We start from the raw sequence: 24562 nt of genomic DNA on the forward strand, positions 1-24562 counted from the left end.
ATGACAAATGTTTAAAAAATTAGTATTCCGTATAATGATTGAACTTTTTCATGCTAATTTATGATTGAGTTGAGAATAAAATTTATGCTACTGATATAACTGCTAGTACCAATTAAATCTCCTTAGGGATAACCACCCAGAATGTACAACAAATATTTATCATTTATTGTTATTTGACGTTATACATTCAAAATTGTAGTTTATTTGTTCATAGTTTGTTTGTTCATTTTTACACCAATAATAAAACATTTTTTGGTCATATCTTGACATTTGGTCCACCTAACTAGCTTTCCTGGATAACTAACCAATTACTGGATAACTAACCAATTACTGGATAACAAACCAATTACTGGATAACAAACCAATTACTGGATAACTAACCAATTACTGGATAACAAACCAATTACTGGATAACTAACCAATTACTGGATAACAAACCAATTACTGGATAACTAACTAATTATAACTGCTTTCTTCACAAGTTTGTAGAATATAGTAAGAACTACCAGCCAAAATAAGGGACCTGTAAGGGACCAGAATTAAAGCATTGAAGGCATACATGCATTTTCATGCAGAATATGTCCAGTCTTACTACTCTATTTTAACTTTTGATATCAAAGTCCTTGAAAATACTACTGGAATGCTTGAAATTCAAAACTGGACTAATCTGTGACACAAATTTGGCAAGTTTTGTGTGAAAACTTCAGAAAAATAAAGAATTAAGGCCCATAAAATGATTCAACACTAGTGGCAATGACTAGACTATGTTTGTTGCAAGAGGCCATTTTGATTAATTCTTGGTAACAGATTGATTACAATCAAATATAAACAAGATCTTAAACAATTCTTATAAAATTTCAGGTCTTTCCAGTTCAGATCTTTCATAATTTATATAAATTAAATACTTCACATCATCATGTATACAGTACACTAAACAATTCAGATTTTTCATATATAAATTAAACAATTTCAGATCTTTTACACATAAACAGTTCAGAACATCATGTATACAGTACACTAAACAATTCAAACCATTCATTTATATAAATCTAAACATTTCAGATCTTTCAAATGTATATAAAGTACTCACATATTAAATTTCATAGAATAAATAATTCAGATTTCTCTTTTATGAATTAGACGATAAAGTTTTCTCTTCTAAAAATTCAACAACTTATATATTTCGTATATATGATATGGAGTTTAAACAAAGAAACATAAATCATGAGTATTGCAACCTTCTTGATAATTTACACAAAATGAATAGAATGTAAATATTACAGAAAAATTTTCCCCCTTATTTTAAATGCTATCAATAATTAATACAGTCTTATAGCCTGCAAATATGAGCAGTCTAATAAGACATTATATGGTTCTCTTTACGTTTTTTTTTCAAAATCTTTTCAACAAACAATGGACAATACAAAGTCAAAAACAACAAAAGTCCATAAATTCAGGCCAGTAAAACTTTATGATGAAATAAGCACCACAATACACGAAGTCATATATATATATGATTCTGAATTATTGCAATCATTTCTTTTTTAATGAACATGAATGCGCTACAATATATGACAAAAATTTGATCTTGATTTGTTTTGTTCCGTTTTAAGTTACGCTGATTAAAAGGTCATTATGATGACTTTATAGCTCATAACTCAGATGCTCTTTTGAGCATTATTTCAGACACAAGAGTGCTCATCAGTTGAACAATGAACTCTCTGTAAGCTAGCTAACATGATGATGAGGGTATCCAATGCTATCAACAAACTCTGACAGGATTTAAACCTACAGCTGTAAAGGGCATGTGATTGGTAGTCGGAAACCTTTATCACTCTGCCACCTGAGAGCCCTGAATGTTGATCAACAAATTTCTATGTAAACAGTATCATTCTATGTTATGAGAGCTTATATATTACATGTACATTAATGCATCAGATCTGTTACAACAATTTAGCAAGCAAAGAGCCCTTTTAAACTTTCTCTATTTCTTTATATTGCACATTTAAGAATGGTGTATTGATCGTCATACTTCACTGATGGTATTGCTTGTAAAATGTGAAACTGAAATGAACAGTGACATTTTGTCTTCAAGAACAGTATCCCAATAATCATATAATGTTAAGACTTTCATCATTTCAACAATTTCATTTTGAAATAAAAGTGATAATTGAAACAATATAAAGACTTATAAATAAAGAATATTTTAACCTTACCTATTGTTAAAGCGTACCAGTATGTTTTTTTTATATAATTTTAGGTCTACAATTAACACACAGATACAATTTTAAAACCAAATGCTTGTTACTACACCAAGTTAACACTGTATACCACACATGTTGTATCGCCTATGGTAGGAAAATTCTTTCATTTTTTTTTAAAGCATACTAAGAAACTAGCCTTATTAGGCTGGGAAAATTCTTTCATTTCTTTTTTAAGCATACTAAGAAACTAGCCTAATTAGGCTAGGAAAATTCTTTTTTTTTTATAGCTAACTAAGAAACTAGCCTAATTAGGTTAGGAAAATTATTTCATTTTTTTTATAGCTAACTAAGAAACTAGCCTAATTAGGTTAAGAAAATTATTTCATTTTTTTATAGCTAACTAAGAAACCAGCCTAAGCTAGGAAAATTATTTCATTTTTTATAGCTAACTAAGAAATTAGTCCATTTTTGGCCCTAAAGAATAAATATCCCCAACTCTGTGCAACCATCTTGCTAGCTCCTCCCTTAATCTCATGTCTTGGGCGTGGCAAATGAGATGATTGACAGATTCAAAGACAGATGGGAGGAGCGTAGTGAATTTCTTGTCATCTAATTGGTCAAATAAGCCAAGGATTGTACATAGCAACTCAGTCCAAGACTGTAGGTGTGCTTCACTGTCCTGAAATGGATTTTTTTTTATAGCGGTCAAGTATTTACATTCAAGACATGTGAATGACAGAAAATAAAGTTTTTACAGAGTGTTTGACAAGAGATTTCTTAAAAGTAGGGAACCAAGATTAATTATGCTGTTACTTATTTTGAAAGAAGAATATCAAACAATTTTACCTTCATAATTGACGTCTGCTGTTGCTCCTCAATCACTTGTTCCACTGGGTCACTAGAAGCTTGCTTTTTCTTCATTTTCTTGTCAGAATTATCTTTCTTGTTCACTTTGGCAAATGTTGGCATGGCATTCTGATTCTTTCTTTTCTTATACTCTGTCATGAGATTTTTGATCAGTTTGTCCGTTGCTACGTTATAAACGCGACTTTCTTGTTCAGTTCTCATTTCTCGTTTACTCTTGGTATGTGAATGTACAGGACTAAGGGGAGGTAACACTGTCTCTTTCTCCTGACTGGCAGTTTTGCCGACAGTTGAACCATTTTCTGAAAAAAAGTTTGTTACATAAGATCTAGATTTCTACTGCTTTATTTCTTTAAATATCAATAACAGCAGCACCTAGAGCTATCACTTCAGGTGATTCAAACCCTCACCAAACAAACTTTAATCATGTGAAATATCAGTTGTCTGAAGCTAAATTAACACTCCTCCAGTATTTTATGATGTGACATCTGTGTACCAAAAATTATTACAAATATTGCCTTGTTCGAGAGTATTGTAATTCATTGTTTTGTAATCATCTGAAAACTTCTTGCTTTCATAATATAACTAGATATAGAAAGTTACCACGCTATTCAAATATATACTTTCTTATAATGGATGTAAAACATACTATTCTTATCTTATTTCAGTCTATATATTTTTCTTTCATGCAAAAGAAAATCACTTTATTTCTTACCCTGTATTCCGACTGTCTGCAGCTGAACAATTTGACCTTGACCTTGTAATCGGGCCTGAGTTTCTTCAAGCTCTTTACTCAATTGCTTGGCATCTACTTTAGTTTTGGTTGGAAGTTCCGGAAAATCATCTGGTTGCGCTATAAGGAAGAACAACTGTTGGTCGGACATTGTATCCACACAGCTGGCTCCCGATTTATCATACAGAATGTCTATATACGTCTCGCACAATTCGTCACACACTGTCTTAAGCTGGGAAACAAACATCTTTGGATTATTAATAATAACTTGGCTACACAATTCTACATTATTTTCACCTATTTTGGTAGAATTTGTAAGTTTAGCACCTTTTTTCTCATCTATGTCATCACCAGCTTTGTGTTTCTCAGTTTCGTTACCTTCAGATTTATCTGAACTATCTAAATTGGAAGACTTATTTATTTCTTCTTTATCATTGTTCGACAATGCATCATCATTTCTCTCTGTTACTTCTGTATTATTATCTATCACAAATTCCTGACTTTTGTCATCTGATTTTCTATTATCAACTGCAGAAGGATCATTTTTAGTTTCTTTCAGCAGAAGAGTTCTTACAATTTCTTTATCAAGGTCAGGAATGTTTGCGCAAATTTTGATCAGCGTATGAATATAGAACACCATGCTGGCTCCAGCTTGTTTATACAAATTTACAGCCACAGGTGTGTGGGCTACTTTCTGCACCAGAAACTTCAGGCCTGGACGAGTATCAAACTCGCAGGCCAACTTGTAGGAGTTACGTAGACAGTCAAGAAGCTGCATCACATGTTTAGTGGTTAATTGAGACAGCATTCCTGAAATGGTTGATGTTTGATATTAGGTTTAGTATAAAATCAGAATTATTGATGTTTGATAGCACTATCTTAATATTTTGTGCAATTCAATTTTACATTTATAACTAACATTATGTATAAGAACTATTAAAGGAACTCCACTGAGGTTCAAAAGTCTAAAAATATAAAATTCGAATTTCTTACAAAGATCAGCTGGAGCACTTAAAACAGATAGATATACTAAAGATTATTAAGAAATATGCTCACAAATAAAATTGAAAATCATATTTTTCTTCTATTCTTAGCCCAATTTCAGTTGCAATGATTTTCAATTTTGGATAATTTTTCATAATTAGAATAATTATGAAGTTTTGCAGACAAGTTGTTGGGTTTTACATCACACCAACACAGTGCATTATTTCAGGCAAGAGCGGGCACCTTAATAGAAACACTGATGTTTGTAAGCTCGCTGAATACCTTCCTCACATGAAAGAATCCACTAAAGTCACTGTTGGGATTTGAACCTAAAGCATTGAGGGGCAAGTGGTTTGAAGACAACAACCTGAACCACTCAGCCACGGACATCAAAGTTTAAAATACAAGTAAAATATTACAATACCTGGCATATGACTGTCTGGGGTGTTTGTACCCTCTAGAAGAATACAGCCTACTGTCTGTAACAGTAACTGATGCGACAATAGACCTACTACAATACTGCGGAACGGAACTCTGAAATAAAATTATAAATTCTGAAATACAATGTTAAACCTGCATCTCTACAGAAGTCAACTGTATGTCCCTCTTATCCCTGACCTTATTATACTTGTAGAGAATATTAACCTCTTGTTAAGGACCAACTGTAATAAACACAAATAAGGCTGTTTTCGAGAAAAAAGATCCAAGCAGGATTTAATGCATTATGGCAGTAACAGCCTAGTCTCTATTGTCAGGCTCATGGTTAAGTGTTACTACCAATTATCCTAAATTGACATCGAAACTGGTTAATTCCAGGAAGTGGACTCAAGGCTGGTTAACATCATCAAGTTTTCATAACAATCTAATTGAAGTCAATACAGTTAAAATGTTATCTTACATATACATCTATAGTAATAATATTGCATTATGTGATTTATGTCTATATTCCACTAACTGTAAGACAGGAAAGTTTCAATACAAAAAAGTCTGTGACATGATGAGTCAAACTCAGAATTACTAACTTTGTTATCAATTAAAATCATTTATACATACATTTCTGGAACAAAATTAGCAATGTAATATCATCATGATTTAAAAGGCTAATCTAATAAAGGGGAAAAAAGCCTTGTGAGAGTGAAAACTAGAGTTATGTCACTTGGACTATTACATTATGATGCTAATTTACTACATATGTGTAGTTTGAAACCACTAGAGTTGATTACAATACTAGCTTTATAGTGCATTGATTGTATATCTAAATGAAGTATGAGGCAGTTCAATTAGAGTTAAAGGCTATGCAAATAAAAATTTATAAAGAGCATTCATGCATTCATATAAATTAAAAGCATTTATGTCAAGCATTTGTAACAATCAATTTAGACAATGTCACCCTCTTATTGTTATGTGTATACATAATGCACTGAAATATGATATTTTTTTTATGAAATATTCTTATTTCCTCTACTCAGCAGGCAAAGAAATATGTTTTATTTAATACCATCACCAATGACATTAAAAGAAACTTCCACAAAAAAACAGAATACATCTGCTCAGAAATTAAACTAATAAAAACCTTAAATAATATTTTAGAGTAATTTGCAAGTCATTAAGCCATAAAATATCATATAAAAACCTTTCCTAAAATTCAAAAAGAAAAATCAAACTGGACCTCAAGTTTACTTTGAAAATATTTTGGTGAAAAGTTAAAAGTTTATCAAGTAAAGTCTTGTCTATACATATCCATGCATGTATAATTTGATTTAAAAATATTGCAGTAATCATACAAATGTTTTTCCAAGTTCCTTTTTAAAATGCAATCCTTATCAAATTTTAAGAAGTATAAAATCAAGGCAAGACAAATATCTCATTGACAAGCAAAAAAAATCATTCCTTCTCCCAGAAATCTATCACCTAGATACTATCACCCTCTAGAATCTTACCCTACTGGTGCTTCATCAGAATTTGTAAATGTCCTGTAATGTTTAATACATCTACTCCTTAAAGAGATATTTTTCTAACAACTAGCAGTATAGAATCACCAAGTTATAGCCACAAATATCATGTCATCCTGTAAAAAGACCTCCAAAAGCTTGTTTACTAAATTTGCAATCTTATACTTGATAATAAAGTATTAAAGCAGCAAGCTTCAAGATTTCTAGCTAATTTTCATGAAAAGTTTAAAATGTATTTAAAAGTATCATATTGTGAAGTAAGCAAAAGGAAGCAATTTACACATTATCAGTGGCACTTACAACCAAAGTATAATAAACAGAGGTAAAAATATACAAAAACAGCCTTAACTGAATGTGTAAGGCATTAGAAATTTAGTTATGAATACTGAAAAGTCAGTCAAAAATCGCACATAACATGCTATTTATTACATATGTACTTGAATCTTTTTACTTTTCAAAAATTTTAGTACATTTTCCCCCAAGTTTGATTTTATTGAAGACTTTAGCTCATCTGGAGGCATGGTGCTTTAAATTTCCTTTTATTTCTTATACTAATAATTTTCTAGACCAATAAGGCTATAATATACAGGTAGCCTATCATAGGCCAGGCTAGTGCCATTAAGTCTTGGACATTTCAGAAAATAACCCCTTAAACAATTCTCTGAATATTTTATGTAATGGATTTGTCCTAATTTGAAGTTGAAACTGTCCTTATTTAGTTAGTTCATGTACCAGTAGTCTAAAATAAGTAACCTTTAGTATAAAGTTAGGTCAAAATGCACAGCTGTGCAGACTCACAGTTAATATTTCAGAAGGAATCTTGGTAACCTTTTCAAATATATTTTTTTTAGCAGGCAAATATATGTGATAGGCTCAGCGATTTTTGGCCCAACTGAGTTTTGAATCATAGTGAGAAAAACACTTGCAAAGTCACGCAAATTTTCATGTCTTCACATTATTTTAAGGATTAAATTGCTCCATTTATTAACATGTTCTTGATAAGTTTATTATTTCTTATAATAACACAAACATTGAACATTTTTTACACTATGTATGTCTGTTTGTGTACAGCATTAACAGAATTGAACAACAAATAAAGCCAAGCTCTTTTACATAAAATGCTTAGGCCAAAATTTAATGACAATGTTATTTAAACTGTTGTTACCATTTAACCATCTGTTCCTAATGTAATAAACTCCATTCTCAATGATTTCACAGATACCTTATCCTTCTGGCTAACAAAGTACGTAAGTCAAAAAGAAATATTTGTCACACATATTTATATTAGATTTTAATCAGCAAAACAACATGTAACATACCTAGCTAGAATATGATCTGGGTTCAGACTGTTCTCGTAACCAGGAGGATATAGGAGGAACACATACGACTTGTCCTCCGCACTGTCTATTGATGGTACCTCTACACTCACCTGACTGTCTAATAGGAACACCTGTAATATATATAATCACCATACATGACAACATTTACGTTCTATCTACTATATATACCTGTATACTACATAGAGGATATTTGTTTAGTTCAGTGTAAGATCGGAATATATTTCACCAATTGAGCACCAAAAGGTATATTTCATGAGTGGCGCAGCAAAGCAAAGAAACGTTTAAAAAGACAGTTTAAGCTTATACTAAATGAAAAGCGCGCCAAATAATAATACAACGTGACCTCATTTACAACATCATGTTATCAAGTTGGTTTCCAGTACTGTGCATGCTGGTCTTGCACTATAACAATGTGAGGGGCTTAAATTCAAAACAGTAAAAATATCAAATTGATAATTTTACTGTTTCAAACAGTAAAAATATCAGTTTTATATTTCACTGATATATTTCTATAAACCACCGGAAAGCATGTAATAAAGTGTTTTCCTTTTTAAAACTGTCAGATGTACCAAGGAAAAAGCCGTTTTTGCTAAGGGTCAAGAGGGATATTTTAAACTACAAGCTGAAAATACAAACAATTTTAGCAGCATTTTAACTGATGATAGGGATCGCCAATCTGTTAATGATGAAAACAGTGGACTAATGCATTATAGAAATTCAAAAACCCCAAAACAACTTTGTGATATGCTCATTTGTTGTCGAGCTGAGCTGATTTGGCTATATATTTAAAAAGATTGACTATTATAATGGTCTCTGACCAATTATTGATAATGAAAAATGCTTAGGATAAAATATAGGAACTGCCTAGAGTAGAAAGACTGCACCATCCTTTTTATTGACAGAATGTTAACCATACATTCCGAAGTATATTTATAGCATTATCTTTGAGTCATGGTTATTGATTATACATATGAAGAAAACTAAAAAAATTGATAGCAATTATGGGAAAATTATTAGTTTTTTTGACTTTGTCCAGTACACTCACAATTTACACTTGGATTGGCATAATGTCAATAAATAATGTTTAAATAACAAATACTTAGAATCTATATTACAATGACAAATTAACAGTACAGATACCTTTCATAGGACACGGAGTAAAGCCTAAAATTATATCTACAAATATATGTAGAAATATGCATTTTAACACTTTACCTACTGATTTTCTTAAATGAATTTGTTCCGTAGTATATTTTAGATATCAAAATGAAAATTTGAAGTTGATCAGCCAACAGTATAGAGCCTGGTCAGACTGCATACATGTGCAAGCTAGCCTGGCAAAGGCTAATCACTCAAAACATTGTATAAAATTTTAAGAAAGAAAGTGTTTAAATTCAATGTGTCATAATAATTTAAATATAATACCATACATACCTGTTGTGCTAAATGCCACATTCTCACAAACTCCATCATAGAGCAATCTTTCCTGGTTGCCACTTTAACCTGACCTATATCCCCGTAAAAGTTCTCTGAGTTTGTTTTGAACAGCAGCATCAGTTGACGCAGGCAGTATGTCGTTACGTCTAGGGCGTTCTCTAAACTGTCTATCACCACTCGCCACATACTCTCTGTGAAATCCATGTGTGCACTCAGCAAGATATGCCTGTATGACAAATATCATTTAACTTTTAGGTACCCCCTAGTTCACAGACAAAAGTAATCAGTGTGATTTGATTTCACTAGTACAAGTCTGGCCAGCCTGCACAGTCTAACCTAACACTATACTGGCGGTCAAGGAACAAGTTATAGCTTCTTGAAAATGACGGTATGAAACATTTCAGAATGGTCAACATCACAAAAGTTGTCATGGAAAATATATTTGTGGCAATGATAAATTAGCTTGCAATACCTTGCCAATAATGAGATTTTTTTTTAAATAAAAAACTGAGCAAAATTTATCAAAATAATTCTATATAAAAAAGCAACAAATAAGAAACAGACAAAAATAATCTTTAAGTGCATTGACAAGAGGAAAGAAAGAAATGTTACCTTATACAAGAACATCCTAATCTAGAGATGACCTCAAATGGTTGAGCGACACATTCTGTGAGAACTATAAGGAGCTGTTTCAATACTTCCTCTATCATTCTACACACTTTCTCATCATCTACAATAATACATTCACATATAATCAATGATCTTATCCACATATGTCTATCCTATTAAAACTGTTAACATTTATCAGTAAGGTATATAGAATCAGGATAGAGCTCAGATAGTCATTACATAGCAATTGGGATTTGGTCCTTTTGACGACCACTTTCAAGGTAAAGGTTGACATTTGATATAGTAACAAATGGGCTCCAACTAAAACAAGATATGTTTGTAAAACATGTATGCCCCCTATCAGCAGCCAATTAGTCATGTGATAAGGTTATTATGCATGACTTCTGACCCAGTGATCAAACAATTAATAAGGGTTATAAAGTATCTACTGGTCATGACCTTGACCTTTGACCCCTTGACCCAAAACTCAATAGGGGTCATCTGCTGGTCACGACCAAACATCAAACAAAGTTTGAAGTTCCTAGGCCTAGGCGTTTTTAGTAAATTGATCAGAAACCGTTTTTACCTACAAGGTCAATGTGACCTTGACCTTTGACCCCTTGACCCCAAAATCAATAGGGGTCATCTGCTGGTCATGACCAATCACCATGCCAAGTTTGAAGTTCTTAGGCCTAAGGGTTCTCTAATTATTGATCAGAAACCGTTTTAACATACAAGGTCAATGTGACCTTGACCTTTGACCCCAAAATCAATAGGGGTCATCTGCTGGTCATGACCAATCACCATGCCAAGTTTGAAGTTTCTAGGCCGAAGCGTTCTTTAGTTATTGATCGGAAACCGTTTTTACTTACAAGGTCATTGTGACCTTGACCTTTGACCCCTTGATCCCAAAATCAATAGGAGTAATCTGCTGGTCATGACAAATCACCATACCAAGTTTGAAGTTCCTAGGCCTAAGCGTTCTTGAATTATTGATCAGAAACCGTTTTTACTTAAAAGGTCAATGTGACCTTGACCTTTGACCCCTTCACCTAAAACTCAATAGGGGTCATCTGCTGGTCATGACCAATCATCACACAAAGTTTGAAGTTCCTAGGCCTAAGCGTTTTTAGTTAATTGTTCGGAAACCGTTTTTACCTACAAGGTCAATGTGACCTTGACCTTTGACCCCTTGACCCCAAAATCAATAGGTCATCTGCTGGTCATGACCAATCACCATACCAAGTTTGAAGTTCCTAGGCATAAGGGTTCTTAAGTTATTGATCGGAAAGCATTTTTACGTACAAGGTCAATGTGACCTTGCCCTTTAACCCCTTAACCCCAAAATCAATAGGGGTCATCTGCTGGTCATGACCAATCACCATACCAAGTTTGAAGTTCCTAGGCCTAAGGGTTCTTTAGTTATTGATCGGAAACCGTTTTTACCTAAGAGGTCAATGTGACCTTGACCTTTGACCCCTAGACCCCAAAATCAATAGGGGTCATCTACTGATCATGACCAATCACCATCTCAAGTTTGAAGTCCCTAGGTATAAGGGTTCTTTCATTATTGATCGGAAACCGTTTTTACCTACAAGGTCAATGTGACCTTGACCTTTGACCCCTTAACGCCAAAATCAATAGGGGTCATCTGATTGGTCATAACCAATCACCATACCAAGTTTGAAGTTCCTAGGCCTAAGGGTTCTTTTGTTATTGATCAGAAACCGTTTTTAATTAAAAGGTCAATGTGACCTTGACCTTTGACCCCTTGACCCCAAAATCTATACGGGTCATCTACTGATCATGACCAATCACCATACCAAGTTTGATGTTCCTAAGCCTTAAGGTTCTTTAGGTATTGATCGGAAACCGTTTTTACCTACAAGGTCAATGTGACCTTGACCTTTGACCCCTTGACCCCAAAATCAATAGGGGTCATCTACTGATCATGACCAATCACCATACCAAGTTTGAAGTTCCTAGGCCTGAGGCGTTCTTTTGTTATTGATCAGAAACCGTTTTTAATTAAAAGGTCAATGTGACCTTGACCTTTGACCCCTTGACCCCAAAATCTATACGGGTCATCTACTGATCATGACCAATCACCATACCAAGTTTGAAGTTCCTAGGCCTTAAGGTTCTTTAGTTATTGATCGGAAACCGTTTTTACCTACAAGGTCAATGTGACCTTGACCTTTGACCCCTTGACCCCAAAATCAATAGGGGTCATCTACTGATCATGACCAATCACCATATCAAGTTTGATGTTCCTAAGCCTTAAGGTTCTTTAGGTATTGATCGGATACCGTTTTTACCTACAAGGTCAATGTGACCTTGACCTTTGACCCCTTGACCCCAAAATCAATAGGGGTCATCTACTGATCATGACCAATCACCATACCAAGTTTGAAGTTCCTAGGCCTTAAGGTTCTTTAGTTATTGATCAGAAAACCGTTTTTGCTTACAAGGTCAATGTGACCTTGACCTTTGACCCCTTGACCCCAAAATCAATAGGGGTCATCTACTGATCATGACCAATCACCATACCAAGTTTGATGTTCCTAAGCCTTAAGGTTCTTTAGTTATTGATCGGAAACCGTTTTTGCTTTGAAGGTCAATGTGACCTTGACCTTTGACCCCTTGACCCCAAAATCAATAGGGGTCATCAACTGGTCATGACTAATCACCATACCAAGTTTGAAGTTCCTAGGCCTTAAGGTTCTTTAGTTATTGATCAGAAACTGTTTTTGCTTTCAAGGTCAATGTGACCTTGACCTTTGACCCCTTGACTCCAAAATCAATAGGGGTCATCTACTGGTCATGACCAATCACCATACCAAGTTTGAAGTTCCTAGGCCTTAAGGTTCTTTAGTTATTGATCGGAAACCGTTTTTGCTTTCAAGGTCAATGTGACCTTGACCTTTGACCCCTTGACCCCAAAATCAATAGGGGTCATCTACTGGTCATGACCAATCACCATACCAAGTTTGAAGTTCCTAGGCCTTAAGGTTCTTTAGTTATTGATCGGAAACCGTTTTTGCTTTCAGATCAATGTGACCTTGACCTTTGACCCCTTGACCCCAAAATACATAGGGGTCATCTACTGGTCATGACCAATCACCATACCAAGTTTGAAGTTCCTAGGCCTAAGGGTTCTTTAGTTATCACTCGGAAACCATTTGGTCTACGGACCGACGGACCGACAAGTGCAAAGCAATATACCCCCTTTTTTTCAAAATGGGGGCATAATAATAAGCAAGCTGCTGTAATAATTTCAGCAATGACTAATGTAATGAATTGACTTGAGAAACTTTAAGTATCAGTTAAAGGTATGTTACCATAAAAATTTGGAAGCTGGTTAATTTACAGGTAAAGGAAAAACTTGGATGAAGTCATGAATGGGCTGATAAGTAGAACCACTGGCTTTCCATAAGAAGGCTGCTATAATAATATCAGCAATAAATAATACAACAGATGGACTTTATTTACCAACTCCCAGAATCAATTTAAGGTAAGCCACAATAAAAGTTTGATCACCAAAAAGAAATGATCTAGGTCAGAGGCAAGGATGAGCAGGCAAGTCTCACTCTTTACTGGTGATAAAGGTTCTGCAGTTTCAGTTTCTGTTTCATTGTAAGGGTTATATACTTACTCTTACCTTTAAAATCATGTAGAAGATCGACGACAAGATCTGTAATATGTCCACAACATTGTTTAAAGTTGGTGGCCCCAGTGTCCCAGTAACCAAACTTCTTACTACCAGAGCGTAACCATGATTGTAGCATGGGGAATAACAAGTGATTCATACTGTATACCACAAACTTTGGTCCTGTAAAACAGACAGTCATAAATGAAAAACTTGTCGCCTAAAATGATAAACCTTTCTCCACCAAAATGGATAAACTAGGACTTGCATCTGACTTGCTGGTTGTAAGCCATATACTTTAAAATCAATTGAGGACATCTATTGGGTCTTACACATTTCTGGTTTCAGATTTAAGTGTTAATAGTTCAAATTAAGACTCACTATACAAGTTTTGCCTTCCTAGTTTTTAACATATGAGGAAGACCAAGGACCAGTCCTGGTGCACTACTTTCAGTTCAATTCAGATCGAACACCTGGATACAAAAATTTTTTTTTCAAAAACAAAATGTAACACCTACCTGGTACATGTGACGCTGACCTTAACAAGTCAAACATTGTCTCCATGGTGTGGGGCTGGTATGACCGGGGGCAGGCACAGATGGCCCCTGACAGTCCTTCTAACATCAGGAACCACACATGTAATATCCCTGTATGGTTGTCTAACTGCTCTAAACTGATAGACAAAGTACTCGAACATTCCTCGGATTCTAAAACAATATAGAAAATTTCTGATTAGCTGACCATTTTCATGATTCTTCTGATTTAAAACTAATTATGAATTACATACTTGATTGCCAGAATAAAACTTTAGCTTATAAACATGATGTTAATTCTTTGAAATCTGCTATTGGTACAATTGGTGATTTGCTCAACATGTTCAATATGACACCTCCATGTCAAACATACAATTCTGGAATAAACAGGGAGGTTATTGTTTTTCCTTCACACTTCAAAACAATCCTAGGATAGTTAAATCTCTTTAACAATTGTTGCAGTATGCTCTTTTATCAATATTTAAAATAAGAAAGTATCTGTATATTGATAAGTTTTAACAGAGACTCTTACCAAATATTCATGTATATACCCATTAATGAGTTTTGAGAAAGAGAATACTGTAAAATCATTATTATTCGTGGGGCACGAATTTTCGTGGTTTTCGTGGGTAAGTCAATCCACGAATTTAAGATCCGACGAAATTTTATCTAACCATGTCTCTATTCTATACATGCGTCGCCGCTTTTCCGGTCGATTATTGTGTTATGATGATACATGTATACATACAGATAATCAGGTTAGTGATAGATTAAGTCTATAAATAGTTTAGGTTTGCTTGCAATTTTTAAGAAACTTGAAAGCAAAGTTGATTATACATGTATGTCCTGAGTTTCGGTCGTATAGACTGCCTAATTGTTGAAGGCTACTTGACTGTGTTATCTAGAATACTTGACATAATCGAGTAAAAATTGGAAACCAGTGCAATAATTAGCGCTAATTAATATTAATTGTTAGTTTGCTCTTATTAATTGTTAATAGAATTAAAGAAATCTTTGATATTAATGTCGTAAGTTAAGTACACAAAAAAGAATAAACAATCACTTAAACGGATGAATTGTACATCCTTTTGTTGTCGTTAAATGATCCAGTTTAAATGAATTTTAATCCGTATTTGTGCGACTGCTATTCCATAAACATCAAATACGCTGCCGACTTCTTAATATATCCGCACAATCTAGTATTATTTACTCATATTAATTTATATGCATGTAAATTACACGGTCTATGTGATGTTGCGTGTAGTTACTAAGACCGATTCAGGGTGTAATCTTGCTGGTTAAAACGTGTCAGGGGTCGTATAAATTATGCAATGTTTACATCGGCGAATCACAGGGGCAGTGTGTACAATGGAGCTGCATATCATGTCATCTAGATGTGTTAATTGCAGTCAATTATCGGCAGGAACTGCTATCTTTATGTTATGCCTAGAAGCAAGGATTAGATTATTGACAAGCGCTGTGTGATACGTAAAAATATGTCCATGCGGTAAGTAAAAATGTGCGGCGACTAATTGTAAGATTACTTTTATTAGGTTGTTTATTTTTTTTTTAAAGAAAATGAAAATCCACGAATTAAAGAACCCACGAAAATGCCCGTTTTGATAAATCCACGAAATTTCATGCCCACGAATATAAGTGAATTCGCAGTAGTTTTAGAAAGAACAACATGCTTCGATTGTTATAGGCACCACTAACCTTTACTTGCAGTCAGTAGAATTCCAGAATCATTAGAGAGAAGACTAGTAGAATCTCCACTAGTTTTTTCTGTACACTCATGACTTGGTGATTTATCTACAAAATGACTAGGAGATTTATCCTCAGATCCATTAACTTTCTCCACATTCTCATGACTGGGAGATTTATCTGTAGCTAGTTGGTCACCTACTTCCTCATCCAGGATAAAATATTTTGAAAATTTCTTAAAGTTCATGTTTGGTATATCTCTATCCACAGTGCTGTGAGTACTGTCCACCTGAATCCTGCATAGAAAATCAGACGTATTCAAGTTTTATTATGCTAATATTACCAAGAGCTAAGATTTCTTGCATATCAGACTGGCATTTCCGTTAGTTTTACCCATGCCGGAAATTTCATCTGGCATGGGGGTTCCCAGATGAGTCGCGTGCTGTACAATGGCACGATAAAGATGACGTCATTTTACCGTTATGAATGATTTTGTAATTCATACGCTGTTGAATGAAAGTAGTTACGGTTGTAATGATATAAATTGTCATAAAGCATTTAAAATATAATGGAATATGGTAGAAAATGCAAGAAAAAATATCTGACATATGTTTGCGGTTCGGATCGGAATATCCGTCCCTCGGTCACCCGCCCATGGGCGGTAACTCGGCAAGCCTCGTTACCGCCCAATGGGCGGATCACCTTGGGACGGATATTCGGATCCGAACCGCAAAATATGACAGATATTATTATTCTTATATCACTCATGAATTATTTACATAGTTTCCTCACAACTGAAAATTTTATAAGGCGGAATAATATATTTGTAGTTGAAATTTCCTTACCTTTTATAATTTCCATGTCAAACAAATTTTAAAAGAATACTCTTTTTACCAAAAACACAAACAATAAGGGATATTGATCCATGGTATTGTACTCACCTTTTAGCTCCATGAAAGACAGGACAGGCTGGCATTTTCCACATGGACTGTAGAATTACGCAGCACTGTTTGAGATAATTTAACGCAGGTAGAACCAGGTTCTCAGACGCCGGAGATGATGTCATATAATCACTTACAGAATCTGTATCTTCTGTATCCGAGTCCTCAAACTCTCCTGAAACATGGGACACATGATATGGGTGGGTTTTTTTTGGAACAAAAAGAGATTGATCATCTTGAAAAACATTTGTAATAAAAGATCAAACTTATATCTAAATAGTTAACAGGTACATCATTATACAAAGACTGAAACTAAACCACACTGGTGTTTTTTTTGGTTGGATCTTCAGCCCCAGTTGCTACTGAAAGAACATAAAAGCACATTCAAATTATCACAATTAAAGCCTAATATGTTTAAAGTGTTTCTTATAGAAATATTTAATTTTTACAAACTGATTCTTTATCAAAGGATGTAAAAGTATTAAGCAATGCAAAATTTCTAAGACCTGATTTCTCAAATTTTGTTACATACCTGGGCCCCTGACATACTTCAGTAAACACAGTATACAGTCTACCGTCGCATTAGCAAACACGAGTATATTATCTGTGTTGAGGTATACATCAAACACATCTAGCACAGCCTCCACGTGCCTCTGTCTAGCCTCATTCACCTCCTCAACTGTTGTATACTCTATCCTCACTGCCCTCAGAGCACCAAACAGAGGACGCCAGCCAGATCTGATGTCTGAGGCTGATGCCTCCACCAGTTCACAAATAGAACATACAATCTAAAACAATAACGTATATGTTAGAAAATGTCATCTATAATGTTAATGACATAAAAATTTAAATAAATAGATTAAAAATTTTTTTTAGTTCAGTAAATAAAGTTTCTTATAAAAAATATCTTTAACTGCAGTGTATTCTAAATAAGTTATAGGGAGTTAAAAACATGGATATGTTTTACATACCAAGATGTTAAGAGATTTGACAGAAGCTAAAAAACAAACAAAAATGCTGCAACAAATATGCAAACAACACAATCATTGATATTTAACTTATCCTGTTTTTTTTATATTATAACATGAAAACCAATAATTACACAGAAAATTTTCTTAAAAAGGGGCACAACTCTATCAATTATAAGTTGATTGCAGTGAAATTTGAACTTAACCTTGTGTTTTGATATAACATACTATCATGCCAAATATAAACACAATTATTGAAACTCTTGAAAAGTTATCCTGCTGAAACAAAATTGCTGTGGACACACAGACAACTCCAGTCTTATTTATAATACGTATTGGCTTCTAAAAACCTGTATGTTATTTGTTTGTAGCAGGAAAAATCACTACAATCCGAATAGTAATCTTAAATGTTTTACCTTAGTACCATAATATTTATAATGCTTTTTTATATAAATCAGCATAACTAAGATAACTGACAGATTTAAAATGTGATATAAAATAGTTGAAACCTGATCTTGGACATCTCCATCACAGAGTTCTAGGCATAGAATATTCTCAAATGTTTTACACAGCATCTCATTTGTGTGGAAATGTTGTAATTCTGGATGTCCACTCATCACAGCTATTATAAAATCATGTACACATGTAACTGCCATCTTAGATATACTCCGGTCTTTATGTCCTGCCGACTGTTACAATATAAAAGAAATATGACTATGTTGAAATATCATTCATAGAAAGTAAAATCTAACAATTTCAGGTCCAGAATGTGTGGAATAAATACCTACATATCTGATGACAGGATTATCTGTCACTGACAAAACTTGTGCAAAAATGTTACCTGCAAATATGACACATTATATGTAACTTCAAAATTGGACAATACCTTAATTAATAATGATTTTCTACAGTGAAACCCTAATCACACAAGTCAGAAACAAAAACAACAGATCTATAAGCACAGAAACTGTAATTTAGGCTTCTTAAATATTCAAAATGTGTATTAACTTTTAAAGAAGTTTCGAAATAACAAAACTACATGCTGTTCTATCTGAAATTTTGGTAAAACAAAAACCAGTTTTGTCAGAACCTTCAACAAAACAAGATATGTTTGTAAAACATGTATGCCCCCTATCAGCAGCCAGTTAGTCATGTGATAAGGTTATTATGCATGACATCTGACCCAGTGATCAAACAATTAATAAGGGTTATCAAGTATCTACTGGTCATGACCTTAACCTTTGACCCCTTGACCCAAAACTCAATAGGGGTCATCTGCTGGTCACGACCAATCATCATACAAAGTTTGAAGTTCCTAGGCCTAAGTGTTTTTAGTAAATTGATCGGAAACCGTTTTAACATACAAGGTCAATGTGACCTTGACCTTTGACCCCTTGACCCCAAAATCAATAGGTCATCTGCTGGTCATGACCAATCACCATACCATGTTTGAAGTTCCTAGGCCAAAGGGTTCTTAAGTTATTGATTTGAAAGCATTTTTACCTACAAGATCAATGTGACCTTGCCCTTTGACCCCTTAACCCCAATATCAATAGGGGTCATCTGCTGGTCATGACCAATCATCATACCAAGTTTGAAGTTCCTAGGCCTAAGGGTTCTTTAGTTATTGATCGGAAACCGTTTATACCTAAGAGGTCAATGTGACCTTGACCTTTGACCCCTTGACCCAAAATCAATAGGGGTCATCTACTGATCATGACCAATCACAATATCAAGTTTGAAGTTCCTAGGCCTAAGGGTTCTTTCGTTATTGATCGGAAACCGTTTTTACCTACAAAGTCAATATGACCTTGACCTTTGACCCCTTAACCCCAAAATCAATAGGGGTCATCTGCTGGTCATGACCAATCACCATACCAAGTTTGAAGTTCCTAGGCCTAAGGGTTCTTTTGTTATTGATCAGAAACCGTTTTTACCCAAGAGGTCAATGTGACCTTGACCTTTGACCCCTTAACCCCAAAATCAATAGGGGTCATCTACTGATCATGACCAATCACCATACCAAGTTTGAAGTTCCTAGGCCTTAAAGTTCTTTAGTTATTGATCGGAAACCGTTATTGCTTACAAGGTCAATGTGACCTTGACCTTTGACCCCTTGACCCCAAAAATCAATAGGGGTCATCTACTGATCATGACCAATCACCATACCAAGTTTAAAGTTCCTAGGCCTTAAATTTCTTAAGTTTATTGATCGGAAACTGTTTTTGCTTACAAGGTCAATGTGACCTTGACCCTTTGACCCCTTGACCCCAAAATCAATAGGGGTCATCTCTGATCATGACCAATCACCATACCCAAGTTTGAAGTTTCCTAGGCCTTAAGGTTCTTTAGTTATTGATCGGAAACCGTTTTTGCTTACAAGGTCAATGTGACCTTGACCTTTGACCCCTTGACCCCAAAATCAATAGGGATCATCTACTGGTCATGACCAATCACCATACCAAGTTTGAAGTTCCTAGGCCTTAAGGTTCTTTAGTTATTGATCGGAAACCGTTTTTGCTTACAAGGTCAATGTGACCTTGACCTTTGACCCCTTGACCCCAAAATCAATAGGGGTCATCTACTGGTCATGACCAATCACCATACCAAGTTTGAAGTTCCTAGGCCTAAGGGTTCTTTAGTTATCACTCGGAAACCATTTGGTCTACGGACCGACGGACCGACGGACCGACAAGTGCAAAGCAATATACCCCCTTTTCTTCGAAATGGGGGCATAACTAGTAGAAACCTAGGTAAAATGAAACAATTTTAAACAGAAGGTTTGATAAACCTTGTTCAAGTGGTTCTATGTTGCTGGAATGTGTTCAGGGATTTGTTCTTTGAATGCCACATTCCCTTGTTTATCTTCCTGTCATATTTTAAACATTTATTCTTTAAATTTTCTTACAAACTTTGATGAAACAATTTGAGAATGAGACCATACAATGTATGAATGTCCCTGTTTAAAAACCTCACCTCTACAAGATAAGATGATACAACGCTCCAAGCTTTGATGAGATGTATGAGAGGTCTGTCACTATGAACAACCTTCATGAGAACGTTCTGTAACCTATACAGGTGTAACGAATTTACAGGTAAGTTGTGGTGTTCACCAGGGTACTCCTCTTCCTCCATTATTGTTCTAGTTATTTTATGAAGCTGATGTTTGCTGGACTCACATAAACTGGACAGGAAGGCCGTCAGTGAGGTCATGTTTAGATTGTTTGCTGCTTCTTCAAATAATCTGAAAAATAAATTCATTATTACAGAAACATGAAAGTTAATACAATATGCATATTGATCAATGAAAAGCAATAATAAATAGAAATGATGAATCGCCCCCATACCCTTAAATGTAAAGTTTAATTTCAGTATATCCCAACCCATTGAATCTTTGTTTATCAGCTCATTTTACAGTTTCTAAACACACAATAAAGAAACTAGAACTTTTGCATGTTTGTTATTTGTTTGTCTGGTTTTCATACTGATTTTTTTTCCATCATATCTCGGCTGTAGGTTCAGCATACTAGCTTTCCTGGATAACTTTTACTAATCACCACATTCCCAACAAGTGACGGACTACGTATCCTACATGATTTCTGAGTCAGCCGTAAGAGACAAATGACGATAAGAATCAATGTCCAAGATCAATTGTATAGAAAAACTGCCTTGTTTGGAGATTGAACCAGACATCTCTGGATTAACAAAAAAACACAGGTTAGGTCTTTTAAATAGTTGTACTTAATCATATTGTTTGAAGTCATCCAAAAATATTATATTATTATATTTTATTCAACAAATTGTTCTCATTCTGTACCTGTCCACTTGCTGTGAGAGTCCACATAAAGCTTGTGAAGCTTGTACAGAGTTTAACATCCCTCCTCCAGAAATAGACCTGTCCCATCCTGACTCTATACAGCTCTGTCGGATCAGGGCCGGTACATTTATTCTAGGTGCTACAGGTACCACCGGTGTAACTGGTACACCATACATCTCACAATCACTGTAATATAGAAATAAACATGAGATGATCACTTTATAGGGGAAGAAAATAACAAAAAATAATAATTGTTTCTTCAACTTTAAAAATAATACAAGAACATCAATTTGCACAGACCATATGAAGAATTAAGTTTTCAAGAAAAAAAATATCTTTTTTTACTATTTTACAGATTTCAATTGACCATGCACCAAAATATTTCATTATGAATAACTGAAGAAAGACACTGTTAATATATATTTATACATATATATACATAAAAGCCTTAAATAAGTGCCAATCTGTTTCATATATATATATATATATGGGTTGACCATAGTCGTTATCACAATATACTGTATGAGCCGGACCTCTCAACACGGGATCATGGGTTCGAGCCCTACTCAGGTCATGACCATGATATCTCATATGGCACCTGTTCTGGTTAGTTCCAGGAAGCGGAATCAAAAGTGATTAATATAAGTTGCAATCACTTGTTTCTCAATCAAGCAAAAATTAATATGTTTAAACTAAATGCCAATCTAAGCATAGGAGGCTAAATTTTAGCATGAAATCAAATCAGTTAACTTCCTGGAAAGTATTGATGTCTTATGAGGAATTATCTTTTTTTTCACCCCATAATTATTCATACCCAAGATCAAAGACTGCCTCCGTAATCCCAAATAAACTGCTTCACTTAAATTGATCACATATGAAAATTAGAATACCAACCTTTCTTCATGTGTTGCCATGCCAACTGCATGCTCTTGTTGTATTCTGGGAAGATTGGACTGGTTATTACCACTACTGAAGTAAGTGTGTTCCAGCTCCGAGATAAATGCACAACACCTGTAACAGGAAATATGCTTGATAATTACCTAAGCTACAATATACCCGTTTATTGATCACTTAAATCCTATATACATATCCATTATAAACAAAATTAAGGCACAATTCTTAAAACTAGATCCAAGCAAACACAAAACAATCTTAAATGTTAAACAAAACAGATGTGTATTCAGATATCAGCTATTTATATGTTATATGTATGTGTATATTGCCAAAGTTTCCTAAGTTTTACATTAGGGTAGCTCATCTTTAGGGTGCACACTTCAAACTTCAACAAAAGTGAAATTCAATTCTGACCTAATCTGTCATTTTTTGTCCTAGACATTTACTTTTTTAAAATGCTTGCATTCATGACATTGTCAAAATTTCCAAAACAATCATACATCATTATATATCCTTTAAAACTCCTCTTTGTATTTATTCAAAATAAGTTGAAAACTAAGCTGAATAAATTAAGCGAAAGCCATACCGGAACACCTGTTTCCAGCAGTCGGCAGAGTGACTGCCAATCTCTAAACCTGTAGACATCATGGCGTCCATACTTAACACATGCGCCGCATGTAGCCGCACTAACTTGGATTTCGACTGTGAGAGTATAGATGATTTCTGTGAGGTCCTGTCGGTCAGGGAGAAAGTCGCATGTTTGAAATCTTCCATCACACAGGAAGTGTTGGCGAGCAGTTTAAAAACCCCTTCACATCTTTCCTGTAAACCTGTTAAAAAGAAAATGATTTATTCAATTAAATGCATATAATATTTACCAATATCTTAAATTAACAATTTTGTTAACTATTTATGACTCATAATAAACAAATTTGAAATCTGCTTTATAGCTGACAACTTTTTCCTTCTTTTCTTCCATGTTTTCTACCTGCAGTTTTAAATCATAACAGAATTTCTCAAAATAGTGGACTTAAATAATACAGTTTTACATGTATCTACAATTTGATTGAAGGAAAGCAACTGCTTATCACTTATTCATATGAACACTTGGATTTACTTCCCTTCTTACTAGAACTGATTGCAAATTGCCAAGTAATGTTCTTTGAGTAATATAATGGAATGTAGGTGATAATTAATTGATAATAAGATGTTTAAGCTTTTTGTCATACATTGAATATTGCCTATTTTTTGTCATAAATAAAGGCGTTCATCTTGGAAAATGTTCATGTACTGGAATTATTAATGCTAATACGAGATTGTACATGTACTTGACACTGTGTATAAAGACCTCTGTATATATCAACTTTTTTTTGCAACTCAAACAGGAAATTGCTACAGACAGTTTTAGTTTCTTACATGTCCAGCTAAGAGAAAAAAATAATCAGTGAGGACTGTAAGATACAAAACCTCAGGCAATGATTCCTTCTGGATTCATCAAGGCTAGTTCCAATGGAACCTGAGTCACCCTCAGGTTGGGAATTTCCTATGTCAAACTCCATAATAGATTTCTATTCATCAAGAAAGTATGAGAATAACACTACAAAAATTTGACAATATGCAATACCTAATGAGCAGCAGAGTTTAGCAGCAGTCTGTAACCCCTCTAGACATTTACATAAAGCTTCTCGTTTCCTCAGACTTTCCTCCTTTGCTCCCTCTGTGCCGATCATGATCGCGAAGGTGTTTGTCACTCCAATAGCACTTTTGCCATTTAACAGTACTGACAAAACATCCAAGATGCCATCCCAACATGTTGATAAGATCTCACTGGCCAACAGCTTACCTGTTTAGTAATTATTCATACAATAACATTATATACAGGCAGTTTTCAGAAAAGCATGACTATTGTATTACAAGTCTTGTATTATATTGC

The 24562-nt window shown here is 34.4% G+C and overlaps 1 protein-coding gene across 2 annotated transcripts; it reads right to left on the reverse strand.

Annotated features, from left to right (window-relative positions):
* Positions 1–599: 599 nt before the first annotated feature.
* LOC132725589 (brefeldin A-inhibited guanine nucleotide-exchange protein 3-like) lies at positions 600–24463 on the reverse strand. Of its 2 annotated transcripts, XM_060710726.1 has the most exons (19): positions 24254–24463; positions 23216–23459; positions 22630–22746; positions 21736–21921; positions 20895–21162; positions 18428–18607; positions 17483–17738; positions 16951–17125; positions 16022–16305; positions 14291–14479; positions 13785–13955; positions 10127–10244; positions 9512–9740; positions 8057–8187; positions 6726–6758; positions 5210–5319; positions 3784–4611; positions 3051–3370; positions 600–2883 (listed from the first exon to the last, which is right to left on the reverse strand). In XM_060710726.1, the coding sequence occupies exons 1-19, from the start codon at positions 24357–24359 to the stop codon at positions 2662–2664; spliced, it is 4167 nt and encodes a 1388-aa protein (XP_060566709.1). In that variant the 5' UTR covers positions 24360–24463; the 3' UTR covers positions 600–2661. The 2 variants fall into 2 exon arrangements, with proteins under 2 accessions (XP_060566709.1, XP_060566710.1); XM_060710727.1 differs by lacking the exon at positions 6726–6758.
* Between the last annotated feature and the right edge of the window lie 99 nt (positions 24464–24562).

The sequence above is a fragment of the Ruditapes philippinarum genome, unplaced genomic scaffold, assembly GCF_026571515.1.
Source record: "Ruditapes philippinarum isolate M1 unplaced genomic scaffold, ASM2657151v2 ctg425_1_1_1_1, whole genome shotgun sequence".
Lineage (NCBI taxonomy): Eukaryota > Metazoa > Mollusca > Bivalvia > Venerida > Veneridae > Ruditapes > Ruditapes philippinarum.